This window comes from Pygocentrus nattereri, chromosome 17, assembly GCF_015220715.1.
Source record: "Pygocentrus nattereri isolate fPygNat1 chromosome 17, fPygNat1.pri, whole genome shotgun sequence".
Classification (NCBI taxonomy): domain Eukaryota; kingdom Metazoa; phylum Chordata; class Actinopteri; order Characiformes; family Serrasalmidae; genus Pygocentrus; species Pygocentrus nattereri.
In genome coordinates, this window is record NC_051227.1 from 6,883,388 (window position 1) to 6,901,761 (window position 18,374).

The window sequence follows — 18,374 nt, forward strand, 5'->3', positions numbered from 1 at the left end:
TCTTATATAAAATAATTTGTTTTTATTTAAAATTATTTATGAATAGTTCAAATATTTGGTGCCTATTTTGCTGTTGGAGTACTGGCATATTAAATATGGCCAGTTGGGCTCATGGCCAAATGTTAAGTGGAAATAAAAGAAAAACACAGCTGACCGACAGACTTCCTGAGAGTTTTAACCCTTGTGTGGTGTTCAGGTCAGTGGCACTCGTTTTCACTGTTTACCAGAAGAAAAAATGATGATTTATTATTATTTCAGCCTCAGATTTTTCTCATTCATTTTCTGTGAAGAACATAAAATAACCCAATTTCAGAGCTTCACTCTGTTCACCCCCCACACATCTATATTACACATGTGGTGTTGGGCTGAACCTGTGGGGAGTAAAGGTGTGGAGGTGCTGTGTCCTTCACTCTTTCTCCTCCTACATGGCCTGCTGTTAGTGTGTGTGTGAGGGTGGATAACATGGACAGGCTGCTGACTGGCTACAGCTGCTAAAGAACCTTACACTGGACACTTGTGATATTTTAAACATCTGGTATTTCTACATAAATTGGGACTGTATTGATTTTAAAAAACAATAATGTGGGGAGTCCACCAGACCACTGAGCGACTAAAACATCCAACACCACACAGGGTTAAGACCGGGAGTGTTTTAAACTTTGTTGGCAACAATTTACTTCATCTTTTACTGTCAAATTCAGAAAACGGGGACGAAGCCGATTAGATTACATCAGACTGGTAGCTGCGTATTAGCCTAACTTACAAAAACACAAGGACACCAGCCAATCAACGGGCCTCCTCCTCCAACATCTTCCCAAGTCTGTTCTTAAACGCGTAACTGCTTAAAACTTCTTCAGAAAGGTTGGCGAATAACAGCCGAAGTGTTTTGAATCCAAGCAAGTTTGAGAGGTAAATTCCAAGTTTTAGCGAAGTATTTAGTGGCACCCACTTTGGGAAAGCCTAAACCAAAGCTATTGCCTTCCTGCCTCTAACCCTAACCCAGCGAATAAGAACTGAAACTGAAAAGTTACTTTGTCCACTGTATACATAAATCAAAGGAGCAGCAAGTCTATTTGAGGTCCCTGAACCACTGGACAGTTAAAAGTGAGCTGAGGCCAACGTGTTTTATCATTTTGGCTGTAAATGCGTTTGTGTGCGTTGATGTTCTAGTATAGAATTAAAATATAGAAATGAAATCTATAATTCAGCTATTCAGCTATAGCCGCTTTTCTCGCATCTCTGGCAGGAAAGTTTCCTTTAAAATGTCTCTAGACAATCGACTTTTTACGAGGCTGAAATCAGCCGCCAAACTATCGCTTTAATAATATCCTTAACTGTATCCAGCATAAGATGTAAAAAAGCTCACGTGGAAACGTGAACAGTATTGAAAAACATACAAATACTTTATTCTGTAACATCTTTTTCTTAAAAGCATTTTTACAGTGCAAATCGATTCCACCACCTTTATCATCATCTGAAAGGCTGAACAGCTACAGTAATTCTTCTGTGATCAGTTAAACCCCACAGGACCCCGAATAGAAACATGGAAGGCCACAAGTCGACTGGACACGTGCGCACACACACACACGCACACACACACCCTCAAACACGCAGCACTGGATTTACAAAATGCATTGACGTTTGCATGGCAGGTCTGATTTTTCTCGATTTGAACCGTTGACCATCATTTCGAAAGACACAGCGTCATGGAGACAGTGACCGTTACTACGGCGACAACAGGACGAGCTCCAGCAGGTGCAAAGTGAACCAGGCGGATATGATCGGCACATTCAGTGTCCTGTTCTACGCAGAGCCCCCGGCTCGCTCGGTCCGGCTCCGTCCGCTCAGGTCCGGTCCACCCGCCCTCTGGGCAGCGAACGCCGCAGGTTTGTGCAGTGATTGGCTAGAAAAGGAGTTAGAAGACGTAGATCTTGTCTCTCTGGACGGTGTCCAGGTCATCGTCCATCGTCAGGAGCACCTGAGAGGAGCACAGACGTGTAAACAAGCATTAACCTTCACGTCTGTTTACTAATATTTTAACAGGCGAGTTGATACACACACCGCCTCTGGTCTGCGCTCTGTTAATGTCCGAAAGTCTGTAACACAAGCAAAACGAGCTGGCCTGCAAAACCGCTGCCAGCTAACAAAACTCTCGGAATTTTTACTGTGTGTAACGTGTATCCGCACACGGAACAAGCCGCGGACTCACCAGGAAGGAGCCGAACATCGCGATGGATGACAGGAAGTGCCAGATGTCATGATCGTCAAAGAATGAAAGGAGGATACAGTCCCGATTGTGCTCACGAGACTCGGCCGGGGTTTTCTACACAGGAGAGAGAGAGAGAGAGAGAGAGAGAGAGAGAGAGAGAGAGAGAGAGAGAGAGAGAGAGAGAGAGAGAGAGAAAGAGAAAGAGAGAGAGAGAGAGAGAGAGAGAGAAAGAGAAAGAGAGAGAGAGAGAGAGAGAGAGAAAGAGAGAGAGAGAGAGAGAGAGAGAGAGAGAGAGAGAGAGAGAGAGAGAGAGAGAAAGAGAAAGAGAAAGAGAAAGAGAGAGAGAGAGAGAGAGAGAGAGAGAGAGAGAGAGAGTGAGATAGATATACACAACATCATACAACAGAACTGCTGATTAGATTCATCACTTTATTTACCGCAGTGTTTTAAAGGCTGGAGCTTCAGACTGTTCTAATGTCTGTAATAGAAAAACTAAATAAACAGTTTCCTTTATGAAATGTGCTCCTCTGTCCGGTTAATGTTTACAGCACTGAAGTCCCTTTTGGTGTAATTTCTCAGAGAGTCCTAAAACTGGTCTACGGAGCGGCGTCACCGGAACCAGGTCAAGATCTCGCAAGTATAGGAATACATATAGCAGGTGTGTGTGTGTGTGTGTGTGTGTGTGTGTGTGTGTGTGTGTGTGTGTGTGTGTGTGAGTGAGAGAGACTCACCTGCCAGGTACTGAGTCCCTGGAAGAAAAAGAAGAGCGCGAAGCCCCAAACCACAGCGGTGAAGAGGATACACACCAGCGCCAAACAGCGGATCCGCTCTCCGCTCCGCAGCTGCACACAATCACACAGTACAGAACCGGATATTTAGCTAGCTAGGACCCCAGCTTTAGGCCCGATCCCATTTCACCCCTCGCCCCTACCTCTCAACCCTACCCCTCATGTCACGGGGTGGGGTGTCTTGCTGAGATAGAGGGGTGGGGTGAAGAGTTGGGGCTACATGACCCTCCAAACGGAGGTTTTTCAGAGTCTCCAAACAGAGAGATATGAGAAAAAAGACAAACTGGCTGCACAGGAGACCAAAGAAACACAGATGTGAGGATTTTCTCAGTTTAAATCTGATGACTGTATTAGTTTTAATGTTGTTTCAGTGTTTTTTGGTCATTTTTCTTCATAACAAGCTGGAAAAAAAAAATCATTAGTACACTAATATCTCAGTAGCTATCAAGCTAACTCTCCCGTTCCACCTTAAATAGTCCAACAGTTCTGACGCCAGAGGCAGCACAATGTACCTGCTGCTCCATTTAAGGTGGAACGGGAAAATTCGAACAAGAATCTGGAGAAAATCTGACTTCATCTTATTAGGTATTAGGGGGGGGGTGATAATAAATAATTGCCCCCCTCTTTGAAGGCGTATGATCCCTAAACGTAACTAAAGCCCAGCAGTGAGGAGCTGAACTTTACCCTCCTCTGCATGTTTATGTTGCTTCGGGGACGGCGCCGTTTGTGGGCTCATCACGGTATCCATGGTTACGGGCCAAATTCATATCACACCAGTATTAACTTTTATTCACTTTTACACGTCCAACGCAGAGTGTGTACGTACAAACTACACACTAAATACAACAAACAAACAAACACAATACAAACTAACAGTCTCAACTCACCCTGAATAAACACACTGGTGCAGAAGCCAAACTGGACCACCTGAGGTGTGGAACTGTCTGGGAATCAGGTTTATTAACTCGTTTACCTTCATGATGATGTAGAAGGCGAAGTACAGCAGCAGGTTGCAGATGGCGATCGCCAAGAGGTACGAGGCGAAGTCGTTCGGCCTTTTAATGAGTCCGTACGCCGCCCTGAGTGCACAGATCAGAGTAAACACACCTTTAGGATGCATGTAAACAATAATCAGGATAAAATTAACATCAAACAAAACTCCACTATCTGTTACTCGTGTGTGCGCGGTGGAGATGCAGCACTTACAGAGACCAGTTAACGATGTTGCCCATCACCAGCAGCACCATTCGATCCTTACAGAAGAAACGAGACACATTAGACATTCGCCTCCCCTCATAAGGTTCTTTCCAGACCCTCCACTATGGCTTCGCCCACTCAGCAGGTAAAAGCGGCCCGAATCCGATCTTTTCCCTCATGTGTGACTCGGATGTGTGTCAGTGTGAACAGATAAACATATGTGGAACTGAAATCCGAGCCGTATCCGATCTGCGGCAGTGTGACTCAGAACAGCCAGATCGGAATTCAGAGCGACTTTTACGTCAGTCCAACTCATTTTGCGCTGCTGAGACTCATAGAGTAGGTGGTGTGACCAGAAGGTCGCTGGTTCGATCCCCGGAGCTGACAGTACGTGACTGAAGTGCCCTTGAGCAAGACACCCAACCCCCAACTGCTGTGGATTGGGCTGCCCACCACTCTGGGCAAGTGTGCTCACTGCCCCCTAGTGTGTGTGTGGTGTTTCACTACACAGATGGGTTAAATAAGGGTCACTTAATCTTAATAAACACCTGGGCTGATGTTTCTGTACAAAATATTAGATGAGACTTATTCAAGCAGCTCTGTGTTCAAAGAGATTTTAAGAGGAAATGTAGGCGAACGACTCCGCAGCGTCAGAGTACACTTAAAAGTCTGAAAGCAAAGTTTAAAGAATCCGAGGACACGAACCTCTGGGAGCGCCTGGCGTTCGTTGGCGGTTGTGATTGTTTACCTCTGGACGAGCCGCGTGACGCTCCGTTCTTTCACGCATGCGGCTCAGTTTAGTAGCTGATCTGTTCAGACTGTCACATACAGACCACGTTTAAAGACCATGTGAACAGCCAAACAGAAAAACCTGCTTTGGTGGGAAAATCAGATTTGGGCCACTGTTACCTGCTGTGGGAACGCAACCTAGACGTAACAGTGGAGATGAAGCTCATTGCACTACCTACAATTACGGTTGGAGGACAGAAGAGGCTTTAGCATTGCTTTTTCTTCCCAAATGCTTTGTGTAGCGTGAACACAGCGTCTAAGGTTTTTTGGAGCCTTCATGATCCTGAAATGGTCATGCTGGTCACCGTCTGCTGAAGATTGAAGATCTCCAACCGTGAAGAGTTTCTGCCCAGCTGATCGTCCTCCTCGCTCTAAAAATAAGCACGTGTCCTCCGGGGACGTTCACTACGGCTCTGGTTGTTTTAAACAGTTTTTAGTCTTTAACGAAGGTGATGGTGCATCTACGCTGCCTTCAAAAAGCAACCAACCTGAGGAAGCTCAGTACTCACTGCGACATGCATGGTCCAAACGGGTTGCCGGGTAATGACAGCGCTAACGTTAGCTACCAGGTTACCATGTGTTTAGCAATTCTCTCGGACCATGTGTCAGTCCAGAGTGTTTATACGTCGCCTTTCAGTATTGGCTCAGCTCGCCTGGGAATCTGGTACCCGGGAACAGATTTTCGTATTGGAAAACCAAACAAGACAAGTCAGACTGCGTCGAGTCGAGGCAAGTCAAGTACAATGCAGTGGAAAAGTGGCTTATACGTACTGCAGAATGAACGGCACTTTGTTTTTCCATGATATGGACCTTTAAAACTGGCTTTTGACTGAACTTCTACCAAATGTAAAAAGGGTGTCAGCAGTAACTGGGACTGACTGTATATATTAAAAAATGAGGTTTGGGAGAGATGCAGAAAGTGAACGTGTCCTTTCTACTCACTATGTACATGGGTCCGCTGCACTGGCGAACGCAGTCAGTGTAGATCACATACAGCATCCTGCGCAGGATTCCAGAGTCTAGAACACAGAACACAAACAGTCAACCTGCTGTGTTCGGTTATTGTTCTGCTATCACTGTTCAGTACAGCAGCAACTAACCATTCTTTCTAAAAATCACTTAAACTGTTACTCTGTTAATTTACTTCTTTATTTATATCGCCCCCTACGCTTCCTGTAGTGTATTAGTCTGTCAGAGCGGCTGTGTGGATCATATGAACATTATAGAGCTTTTTAAATGAAACAGTAGAAGCCATGTCGCCCCCTACGCTTCCTGTAGTGTATTACAGTCTGTCAGAGCGACTGTGTGGATCATATGAACATTATAGAGCTTTTTAAATGAAACAGTAGAAGCCATGTCGCCCCCTACGCTTCCTGTAGTGTATTACAGTCTGTCAGAGTGACTGTGTGGATCATATGAACATTATAGAGCTTTTTAAATGAAACAGTAGAAGCCGTATCGCCCCCTACGCTTCCTGTAGTGTATTACAGTCTGTCAGAGTGACTGTGTGGATCATATGAATATTATAGAGCTTTTTAAATGAAACAGTAGAAGCCGTATCGCCCCCTACGCTTCCTGTAGTGTATTACAGTCTGTCAGAGCGACTGTGTGGATCATATGAACATTATGGAGCTTTTTAAATGAAACAGTAGAAGCCGTATCGCCCCCTACGCTTCCTGTAGTGTATTACAGTCTGTCAGAGCGACTGTGTGGATCATATGAACATTATAGAGCTTTTTAAATGAAACAGTAGAAGCCGTATCGCCCCCTACGCTTCCTGTAGTGTATTACAGTCTGTCAGAGAGACTGTGTGGATCATATGAACATTATAGAGCTTTTTAAATGAAACAGTAGAAGCCGTATCACCCCCTACGCTTCCTGTAGTGTATTACAGTCTGTCAGAGTGACTGTGTGGATCATATGAACATTATAGAGCTTTTTAAATGAAACAGTAGAAGCCGTATCGCCCCCTACGCTTCCTGTAGTGTATTACAGTCTGTCAGAGTGACTGTGTGGATCATATGAACATTATAGAGCTTTTTAAATGAAACAGTAGAAGCCATGACGCCCCCTACGCGTCATGTAGTGTATTACAGTCTGTCAGAGCGACTGTGTGGATCATGTGTGTCTCACCGAGCTTCCAGCGGCCCATGTAGTAGAGCTGAGTACTGAGCAGCAGTGTGGCCAGGATATGAATGACCGAGAACACAATCCAGAACGCTGTGTTACCCTTACCAAACACCTGCAGAGCGAGAGCGAGAGTGTGAGAGAGAGAGAGAGAGAGAGCGAGAGAGTGACAGAGAGTGTGAGAGAGAGAGAGCGAATGCGAGTGTGAGAGAGAGAGAGCGAGTGAGAGAGTGCGAGATCAAGTGAGAGAAAGAGAGCGAGTGAGAGAGAAAGAGAGCGAGTGAGAGAGAGAGGAAGAGACAGCGAGAGTGAGAGAGAGAGAGAGAGAGAGAAAGAGAGCGAGAGAGAGTGCGAGAGCGAGTGAGAGAAAGAGAGAGAGTGAGAGAGCAAGTGTGTGTGTGAATGAACCAAACGCACTACATGACAGCAACAATATTCTTCTTTATAATGTAATACAAACAAAAAAAATAAACAATAATTAAGCAAAATGTAAACAATAATGATAACCTGAGTAATGAATGCTGGTGTTATTGTCCTGTTACATACTAAGGCTTATTGTTGAGTAACTACAGGGATTTCAAACCAAACAGGCTGAACTATTCAAAAGTTATAGCAGTGTTTAGTAACACTTTGGGTCCACCGGTGGGTTCTAGGTGTGTAAAGGGTTAAGTGTGCTGTGAATGAGATTTCTGTTCCTGTGGTGTTGAATGAAGCACTTCATTACGACTTATTCTACTGCCTCTATGGACACTGCACAACTGTTAGCAATGAGTGTGGCTGACTCAATAATTAGGAGGGGTGTCCCAATACTTTGTCTTTGTAGTGTGTATGTGTGTGTGTGTATACACTGCTCAAAAAAATAAAGGGAACACTCAAATAACACATCCTAGATCTGAATGAATGAAATATTCTCATTGAATACTTTGTTCTGTACAAAGTTGAATGTGCTGACAATAAAATCATCAATGGAAATCAAATTTATTAACCAATGGAGGCCTGGATTTGGAGTCACACACAAAATTAAAGTGGAAAAACACACTACAGGCTGATCCAGCTTTGATGTAATGTCCTTAAAACAAGTCAAAATGAGGCTCAGTATTGTGTGTGGCCTCCACGTGCCTGTATGACCTCCCTACAACGCCTGGGCAGCTCCTGATGAGGTGGCGGATGGTCTCCTGAGGGATCTCCTCCCAGACCTGGACTAAAGCATCCGCCAACTCCTGGACAGTCTGTGGTGGAATGTGGCGTTGGTGGATGGAGCGAGACATGATGTCCCAGATGTGATCAATCAGATTCAGGTCTGGGGAACGGGCGTGCCAGTCCATAGCTTCAATGCCTTCATCTTGCAGGAGCTGCTGACACACTCCAGCCACATGAGGTCTAGCATTGTCCTGCATTAGGAGGAACCCAGGGCCAACCGCACCAGCATATGGTCTCACAAGGGGTCTGAGGATCTCATCTCGGTACCTAATGGCAGTCAGGCTACCTCTGGCGAGCACATGGAGGGCTGTGCGGCCCTCCAAAGAAATGCCACCCCACACCATTACTGACCCACTGCCAAACCGGTCATGCAGAAGGATGTTGCAGGCAGCAGATCGCTCTCCACGGCGTCTCCAGACCCGGTCACGTCCGTCACATGTGCTCAGTGTGAACCTGCTTTCATGACAGACACAGCAAACCTTCTTGCCACAGCTCGCATTGATCCGCCATCCTGGATGAGCTGCACTACCTGAGCCACTTGTGGTAGCATGAGACGAACTCTACAACCCACACGAGTGTGAAAGCACCACCAACATTCAAAAGTGACCAAAACATCAGCCAGAAAGCAGAAAGGTACTGAGAAGTGGTCTGTGGTCCCCACCTGCAGAACCACTCCTTTATTGAGTGTGTCTTGCTAATTGCCAACGATTTCCACCTGTTGTCTATTCCATTTGTCAGTGTTGCTTCCTAAGTGGACAGTTTGATTTCACAGAAGTTTGATTTACTTGGAGTTATATTGTGTTGTTTAAGTGTTCCCTTTATTGTTTTGAGCAGTGTATACACACACACACACACACACACACACACACACACACCTCCACATCTTGACATGGTATGAACACTAATCTCCACGTGTGAATACATATACTCACCACTCCCAGTACAGAGAAGAAAATGACCGCAGCCAGGCAGGCGTACGCCGTATAGGCGCTGGCGTTGATGTCCGGGTGTCTCTTCTGATACAGCTTCAGCATACACAACCCCGCTATCATATACATGAAGGACGTATCTGACCGACAAAGAGAGAGAAAAAAACATGGGTCAATGTCCATTTAAACCTGTGCGCCAATACTGACTGAAGCCATTAATAACAGTATAACAAAAGTATTTTACTCACTAATTATTATTATTAGTAATTATTCTTGGCAATGATTAGCATCGTAATCCTAATCGTAGTTTCAGCTTCATAATCTCTCATTATAGATTAAGACCTACTGGAGATGTTATAAATTAAATAAAGGTCACAGACAAGAATCCAGTCCAGTATGAATCGGCATGGCGTACCGAACTGGAAGTTGGTGTAGTTTGGGCAGACGTGGTAACAGGCGCTCAGCAGCCCCTCCATCATCAGAGCCGTTCCCATCGCATAGAAAAGACCAAAATGCTTTGGGATACCGCACTCCTGCAGAAAGAGAGAGAGAGAGAGAGAGAGAGAGAGAGAGAGAGAGAGAGAGAGAGAGAGAGAGAGAGAGAGGGAGAGAGAGAGAGAGAGAGAGAGAGAGAGAGAGCGGGAGAGAGGAAGAGAGAGCGGGAGAGAGAGAGAGAGAGAGAGAGAGAGAGAGAGAGAGAGAGCGGGCGAGAGAGAGAGAGAGAGAGAGAGAGCGGGAGAGAGAGAGCGAGAGAGAGCGGGAGAGAGGAAGAGAGAGCGGGAGAGAGAGAGAGAGAGAGAGAGAGAGAGAGAGAGAGAGAGAGAGAGAGAGAGAGCGGGCGAGAGAGAGGGAGAGGGAGAGCGGGAGGAAGGGAGAGAGAGGGAGAGAGACAGAGAGAGAGAGAGAGAGAGAGAGAGAGAGAGAGAGAGAGAGAGAGAGAGGGAGAGAGAGGGAGAGAGCAAGAGATAGAGACAGCAAGAGAGAGGGAGAGAGAGCGGGAGAGGGAGAGAGGGAGAGAGAGGGAGGGAGAGGGAGAGAGAGAGAGAGAGAGAGAGAGAGAGAGAGAGAGAGAGAGAGAGAGAGTGAGCGAAAGAGAGCGAGAGAGCGTGAGAGAGAGCGTGAGAGAGAGAGCGTGAGAGAGAGCGTGAGAGAGAGCGTGAGAGAGAGCGTGAGAGAGAGAGAGAGAGAGAGAGAGAGAGAGAGAGAGAGAGAGACAGACAGACAGACAGAGAGACAGAGAGAGAGAGAGAGAGAGTGAGCGAAAGAGAGCGAGAGAGCGTGAGAGAGAGCGTGAGAGAGAGAGAGAGAGAGAGCGTGAGAGAGAGAGAGAGAGAGAGAGAGAGAGAGAGAGACAGACAGACAGACAGAGAGACAGAGAGACAGAGAGAGAGAGAGAGATGAACAGAATGTTTATGTTTAATGAGGGAAGACTGTGAGTGTGGTTGATCGACAGAGAGCTGGTGAGTAGCTGGTGTGGCTGTTTGTCTCACCAGTGCTGTGATGTCATTGCGCATCAGAGCGCGGTTGTGCAGGATGTCCCTCTGCAGCACAATCAGTAAGAACAGCAGCCCCAGCATCACGTAACCAAGGTTACTCAGGATGTTGTTGAAGGAACTACAGACGCAGACACAAACGCAGACGAGTTAGCATTCTTCTGCTCTGATGTTGTTCTTAGACTCCGGGCTCGGACACCTTTTAAACCAGGGGTGTGAACTCAACCACTGAAAGGGCCACGTTAAAAATCAACCAATCCAAACTACACGTCCCCAGGAGCTCAGTCTTCTACAGCCTGTCCGCTGGAACTGAACACCCTGCATCGTCCCTTTGCCACGAGCTCATTGCCTCTCCTGCTCGGTTTCTGAGCTGCTGAGCCGACGGGCGTTTACACTGAAATGCAGGCAGTGTTTGGTGATGACTGGTGTGTAACTGTGTAGAACTGAGGCTAAACCGCTGTCCCATAGATTGCTGTTGCGAGTAGGAGAGTCGGAATGCCGTTATGCCGCAGTGCATGCTGGGGACTGTAGTGTGGCGCTGTGAAACCAGCTTATATCAACAGAAAATTGAAACACTCTGCCGGCCGGAGAGGAATGCGCCGTGGGCCCGATCTGTGTTTGACACACGGCTTTAAACAGTGGAATTTCGTGACTTTTCTATGCCATAAAATTCAATTTCCATGGCAAACATTCAGCACAGTGCTGGACGATACATCATTCATACCGGTACACCGCGATACAACACATTCCCTGTTTTACTGATATTTTCAGCGATGTATTTCACATAAGGAACATTAAATTTACTCATGGGGCGCAGTTTACATTTAGCTCACTTGCATAAATTCCATAAAAATGAGGAAAACTGAGTTAATTAACTCTATTAATGCTAAACTTTAATATCACCTGATAACACGATACCGTGATATGTCTGAAAATACTACAATACTGAATTTAAACAGCCGTCAGTGCATCAGACAACGAAACGCATGTGGAAAAACTTCCATGACGTTTCAAGCACTTATTATTTTCCATGACTTCTCTAGGTGTGGAAAACCAAATGTCTATTTTTCATGACTTTTCCAGGATTTTCATGACCGTTCGGATCCTGTATATTTAATTTTCCCCCCTCAGAGGTTCACCACTGCGTTGGACAATGTCCCGTCAAACACACTGAATTCAGAGAACACACTTAAATATGACATTTGCTGCTAATATTACTGCCCGATTTCTTTTTATGTGCTGAATTTAACGATGAAAATACTAAATATAAAATGTGCTGTGACTCTTCTTCTTCTTCGGGCTGCTCCCTTTAGGGGTCGCCACAGCGGATCATCTGCCTCCATCTTGCCCTATCCACTGCCTCCTCTACTTTCACACCAACCATCTCCATGTCCACCTTCACTACATCCATAAACCTTCTCTGAGGTCTACCTCTTCTCCTTCTACCCGGAAGCTCCATCTCCAACATTCTTTGCCCAATATATCCACTATTCCTCCTCAACACATGTCCAAACCATCTCAACCTGGCCTCTCAGGCTTTATCTCCAAACTGCTCCACCTTCACCGTCCCTCTGATCTGCTCATTTCTAATCCTGTCCATCCTTGTCACTCCCAACGAATAAAATGTGCTGTGACTAAAACCACCGTAATACTACACTGGAAAGAGATCAGGCTTTTGTATTTCGCTGTTGTCGGAAGAATCTCCAAAATGGGAACTTTACAGGAGAAGGAAGAAACCTACTTTACTTTTAATGGAAGTCAATGGAACCAGACGTCTTTCCAAGTCATTTTGGGCCGTTTCTTTTGGTCCATTCACCACGAGATTTACACACAATGTAAAGGGAAACAGGCTTTTTCAAATAATGTCAAAAACTGAAAAATGTCATTTTATGTGCTTAATTTTGCTTCAAGTCAAGCCAAATAAATATGGTATATAAATATAAACAAAAAAAGCCCTAATTTTTGCACAGGCCACATTTTATGTTTTATTTTATGTCAACATTCAGCCAATAAACAGTAACTGAGCATTAACCTGTGTTAAAATCAGCGTAATGCCATTTTAACAGAGTACACAGACTTTAGCACATGACTGTACTATACGGCTCTATGAAATAAATATTATTTATTTATTTATTTATTTATTGAAGTCCCTTGTAAAGTCACCACTTTGGAGATTTATACTGACGTCCTCGGTGCACAGACAGTCGGTCGCTCACCTCAGAGCCCCGAGAGGATGGGCGCACAGGAAGTTGTAGTAGCAGATGTCTTGGTTTCCCGTCACATTGACAACCTATTAATACACATACAAATGAATGAAGAGAGTCTCAACACCACAGACAGATGTTTCCATCATTACACAGAGTCGGAGTGAAGAGAGGAAGAGGTCGATCTTCTGGACAGAACTGACCGTCTGATAGGTGATGACCAGCTGGATCACCGGCAGGGCGTAGAACACCGCGATGGTGGAGATGTTCCTGCAGAGAAAAAAAACACACCTAGAGAAGTCATGGAAAAAAACACATCACTGGACTGACGACTGAGCCGGAAGAAGCCAGTAGAGCTACACCACCACTCGAACGCTCGGGTTTAGAGGTGGACGATATGGCAAAAACATAATATCGCGATAGTTCAATCCATAAACGACGTCATATGTACTTTTTTAGCCATTTGATCAGTTGAAAGTGAGAAAATGGAGCCAGTAGTGCTACATTTAGGAAAAATACTATGTTTATTCAGTATTTGGCACTAAATTTAGATAAATAGAACTAATGTTGCTCTCTTTATAACAAAACTGTCACACTGGCATATTGCCCAGCCATAGTTGACGCTATACAGCCAATTTTTTATGAAGAAACAATTTAAAATGATTTTTAAGACGATGCGACTACTCTACAGCTTCACAGGTTGAGTATGATCAACAGAGCAGGTTTCTAAAATGGCAAAAGCGTAATATGCCACTTCACGTGTGCATCATACATAATCACGATATTCATTTTCTGACCAGATGGAAAAAATAAAGCGGCACCACATTTAAAAAATAATGTACTATCAAAAACTATCAATACAGTGATCTGCGCTCAACATCTCACACACTGCGCTGCACCAAATCCACATAAACAGGACTAACTTTCCTCCCTTATGAGGAAACATGCAGTTGGGAAGTGTTTTTAACGCTAACGATGTCAGGGATACGCTCAGAAAAGCTTTCTGTGACTAAATTTATCACAATAACAATAAATATCCACAAACTGCCCAGCTATACTTTTTATTTTCAGGCATTAATCCACTAAATAGATGCTGTTTTAAGTGCCTTGTGAGGACGTTTGGTACAGCAATACAAACACCCGCAGTCACTGTGTTTATAAGATACTGTAAAAAAGGCAGATCATCTTATAAACATCGGCACAGACTCACCAGAAGTAGATCTGGTATTTCTTGTTCAGGACGCGCTTGTCTTTACGAGCCAGATCAGACACACACAGGTACTTCTGCAGGGACGACACACACACACACACACACACACACACACACACACACACACACATTTATAGGAGCATGAAAACTTCCAGTCATATTACATGTGTTGTTAACTGTCTGAGAGAAAAATTCATCGATCAATCAACCTCTACGCAGCCTCTTAAACTCCTCGGGACCACCGGTGGTTCCAAACCACACCTCGTCATGTTCTTCATAACTTTCATATTTCATGAGCTCCATTCAGAAGCTGGGCGTCGTGTGAGGCTGTAGCTCTTCTCTCCAGTCTAATAGACGGTGATGTCATTTTAAACCCTTATAATAAAAGAAGCTGAACTCAGTTTGTTTTTCTACTGAAAGTCGACCCGTTTTTCCCCAAATCTGGGCTCTAAACTATAAACAGACGGCGTCTCTTCAGTGATCTGCTCTGGAAACATCACTTTTAGAAAATAACACAAAGAGCGTCTGAGATTTTTGGCTTTCAGCAGTAAATTATAAGGATATAGTGATATGTTGAGATCATAAAACACATGATCTGTTCATTTGAGAGGAGCTTTTAAAATAAATAAATGAGTAAAATAAAATGTGCATTTATTTCGTGCAGCTACTGAATAATTTGCCTTATGATTTGGCCCTGGAGCATTGAGGGTGCCCGAGTTGATGCAGGAAAAAGGGACTGATAATGTGTAAGAAAATCAAACGGTAAAAGTAAGTTTAATCATAAAAGTGATCAGTTAAGTAAGAAAAGTTTATATATAGACAAACGTATACGTCACAGACTTGTGAAAACGTGTTCAGTGCATTTTTAAAAACAATCAAAGTGACAATAACGACCAAAATCATTCAGGCATTTAAGGTACAATCAAACTACAATGGATCTTTTTAAAATTTATTCATTTGTAATTAATTAATTTTATTTATTTACTTTTTTTATTTCATTTTGTTGAGAAGTTCTGCTTTTGACCCAATGCACTGACCTTAGTGCGGACGATGTTCTTGTCGGAGTCGATGTCGGCCAGTGTATCGTAATCGTCTTCCTCTACTGAGCTCAAAGACTCCTGCCGACAACGACCCACCGTGTCCATGGACCGCTCTGAGAGAGAGACAGACAGAGAGACAGAGAGCGAGAGAGACAGACAGAGAGTGAGACAGAGAGCGACAGAGCGAGAGAGAGCGCAAGACAGAGACAGAGAGCAAGAGAGAGAGCGAGAGAGAGAGAGAGAGAGAGAGAGAGAGGAGAGAGAGACACAGAGCGAGAGAGAGACACAGAGCAAGAGAGAGAGCGAGAGAGAGAGCGAGAGAGACACAGAGCGAGAGAGAGACACAGAGCGAGAGAGAGAGAGACAGAGAGCGAGAGAGAGAGAGACAGAGAGCGAGAGACAGAGAGCGAGAGAGAGACACAGAGCAAGAGAGCGAGCGAGCGAGAGCGAGAGAGCGAGAGAGAGCGAGAGAGAGAGAGAGAGCGAGAGAGCGAGAGAGCGAGAGAGCGAGAGAGAGAGAGAGAGAGAGAGGAGAGAGAGAGAGAGAGAGAGAGAGAGGAGAGAGAGACACAGAGCGAGAGAGAGACACAGAGCAAGAGAGAGAAAGAGAGCGAGAGCGAGAGCGAGAGAGAGAGAGAGAGAGAGACACAGAGCGAGAGAGAGACACAGAGCGAGAGAGAGAAAGAGAGCGAGAGAGAGAGAGACAGAGAGCGAGAGAGACAGAGAGCGAGAGAGAGAGAGACAGAGAGCGAGAGAGAGACACAGAGCAAGAGAGCGAGCGAGACAGAGAGCGAGAGAGAGACACAGAGCAAGAGAGCGAGCGAGCGAGAGCGAGAGAGCGAGAGAGAGCGAGAGAGAGAGAGAGAGCGAGAGAGCGAGAGAGAGAGAGAGAGAGAGAGAGAGAGAGGAGAGAGAGAGAGAGAGAGAGAGAGAGAGGAGAGAGAGACACAGAGCGAGAGAGAGACACAGAGCAAGAGAGAGAAAGAGAGCGAGAGCGAGAGCGAGAGAGAGAGAGAGAGAGAGACACAGAGCGAGAGAGAGACACAGAGCGAGAGAGAGAAAGAGAGCGAGAGAGAGAGAGACAGAGAGCGAGAGAGACAGAGAGCGAGAGAGAGAGAGACAGAGAGCGAGAGAGAGACACAGAGCAAGAGAGAGAGAGAGAGAGAGAGAGAGAGAGAGAGAGAGAGAGAGAGAGAGAGAGAGAGTCAAATAATAGTTAAATAATACATTTGGTTATTTTTGAGTGACAGGCCAATTTTATGTTTTTAGCTGATTTCGCTCAGAGGGTCTCACGCTTTCATCGTTTTAATGATCATCACAAATCACAGTCTTGTATTTTTCAGTCTTGTATTTTTTGGTCAATCTACATTGATTTGCCATCTGATCCAAATCTCATCTCCTAAAATCTATTACTAATGCCTTAATTTGATTGTTTCATTCTTTTTCTTTTTTTTTTTCTGATTTATTTCTGATCATCTGGTCAAACTGCGGCGTTCACTGAAGGATCGTTCTGGATTGGTAGAGAACTGTGTGATTGGCGGTGCTGATTTTGCAGTGAGAGATTGGGATTGGACGACTGCTCGAGTGGGCGTGTCACCGAAGCGGATGGCTACGTAGTGTGAGCCGATCGGGCGACGCTTGAAAGGCTCCTGTCCTGAATGACAAAAATAAACCAATCAGAGACCAGAGCACATATGGGGGCAGCCAATAAGGGGCTGGGGGCGGGGCTTCTGAACTCTAACAGCGCTGATCTTGTGCAGGAGTCGCTGTTCAGGGTTACAGGTTTATACTGTATGTGGTGTCTGAGATTATTAATGAGAATATTTCATACCCATGTATCCATAAGTGCCTTCAGCTGACGCCAAACTGTCTGTGACCGGCTCCGAACTCATCGTGCTGCCGTTATCAGCTACAGAGAGAGAGATAATAATAATAATAATAATAATAATATAATTTGTTGATCTAACACCTATTATTGAAGCTCAACTAACAAGAAAGCTCAAAGGGGGGATATATATTGCTAGGGAGTTGCACAGGTTTGCTATGGCAACCCTTGTGCTTGCTAGGGTGTTGCTAGGTGATGTTCCAGGTGGTTACTATGGTATCTTTGGTGGTTGCTAGGGCATTGCTAGGTGCCTGCTATGATGTTCCAGGTAGTTGCTAGGTTATCTCTGGTGGTTGCTGGGATGTCGCTAGTTGATGGTTACTATAGCATCTTTGATGGTTGCAAGGGTGTTGCTAGGTGGTTGCTATAATTTTCCAAGTGATTGCTAGGGTGTTGCTTGGTGGTCACTGGGGTGTCGCTTGGTGGTTGCTAGGTGGCTGCTATGATGTTCCACATGGTTGCTAGGGTGTTGCTAGATGTTCACTATGGTATCTCTGGTGGTTGCTAAGATGTTGTAATGGTACCCAATGTGGTTTCTATTCCTACAGGGAACAAATCACCCACAGATCTTACAGAGCGCTGCTTTTATTGTGTTGCTTTGATTGTATTTGAAGATTAAACCTTAACTGACATGCTGTTTGCTGCTGTGTCCACGTTTCAAAACTAACCCTACAAAAAGTTTTGCTGTCATTTTATTTTATATTGGTGCTGTAATCACTGTTACAATTACTGCAGTGTATGTAAAATGTACACTGTGTATATACACAACTGCAATAAATAAATAAATAAATAAAAACCCCAAAGTTAACATAAAACTCACCGAAGGAGCCATATTCATATGGAGAGGGTGGAGTCAGACCTTTACCTGCATGATAAACACATAATTACACACACAAACACACAGCTGCTGTACGGAAATGACGTCTACAAAGAAAAGCACTTTTAAAGGTACACAAGAGAAACAACTAACAAACAATGCACTTTCCTTTAACACCAACGTTTAATAGAGAGTTCCACTGTGTACCTTTAATGAGGGTTAGCAGTGTTAAATCAACAGTCTGGCAAAAACTCTAACTTACAGTTTCCCTTCTTATCCTCTATTACTGCCCTGTTGTGGCTCCACAGCAGAATTAGATCAGTAGGTAATAATAAAATAATCCTCCTCTACAGTAAAATAAAGCTCTGCTGATCATTCAACACAGTTTAACAGTAAATGGTCTTAAACGCTGGAAACGCTGTAGAACTGCTGATTCACCCTTTAACCCTGAAGACCAGCGCAGACTGCTGGTCACATAGCAACGCA

General features: G+C 44.7%; 1 protein-coding gene across 6 annotated transcripts in view; it reads right to left on the minus strand.

Annotated features, from left to right (window-relative positions):
- Positions 1-1,379: 1,379 nt before the first annotated feature.
- sidt2 (SID1 transmembrane family, member 2) overlaps positions 1,380-18,374 on the minus strand; it is a 35,049-nt gene continuing 18,054 nt past the window's right edge. For 4 of the 6 annotated variants that reach the window (XM_037546688.1, XM_037546687.1, XM_037546686.1 and 1 more), the window contains 17 exons: positions 17,892-17,936; positions 17,018-17,095; positions 16,784-16,840; positions 15,184-15,299; positions 14,147-14,220; positions 13,140-13,206; positions 12,949-13,022; positions 10,730-10,853; positions 9,655-9,772; positions 9,243-9,379; positions 7,117-7,225; positions 5,926-6,002; positions 4,204-4,250; positions 3,971-4,076; positions 2,941-3,051; positions 2,210-2,323; positions 1,380-1,978 (listed from right to left, as the gene is read on the minus strand). In XM_037546688.1, coding sequence (XP_037402585.1) covers positions 1,916-1,978; positions 2,210-2,323; positions 2,941-3,051; positions 3,971-4,076; positions 4,204-4,250; positions 5,926-6,002; positions 7,117-7,225; positions 9,243-9,379; positions 9,655-9,772; positions 10,730-10,853; positions 12,949-13,022; positions 13,140-13,206; positions 14,147-14,220; positions 15,184-15,299; positions 16,784-16,840; positions 17,018-17,095; positions 17,892-17,936 — 1,517 coding nt within the window. In that variant the 3' untranslated portion in view covers positions 1,380-1,915. The remainder of the gene's footprint in view (positions 1,979-2,209; positions 2,324-2,940; positions 3,052-3,970; positions 4,077-4,203; positions 4,251-5,925; positions 6,003-7,116; positions 7,226-9,242; positions 9,380-9,654; positions 9,773-10,729; positions 10,854-12,948; positions 13,023-13,139; positions 13,207-14,146; positions 14,221-15,183; positions 15,300-16,783; positions 16,841-17,017; positions 17,096-17,891; positions 17,937-18,374) is intronic. The other 2 variants (XM_037546690.1, XM_037546689.1) reach the window with 1 other exon arrangement.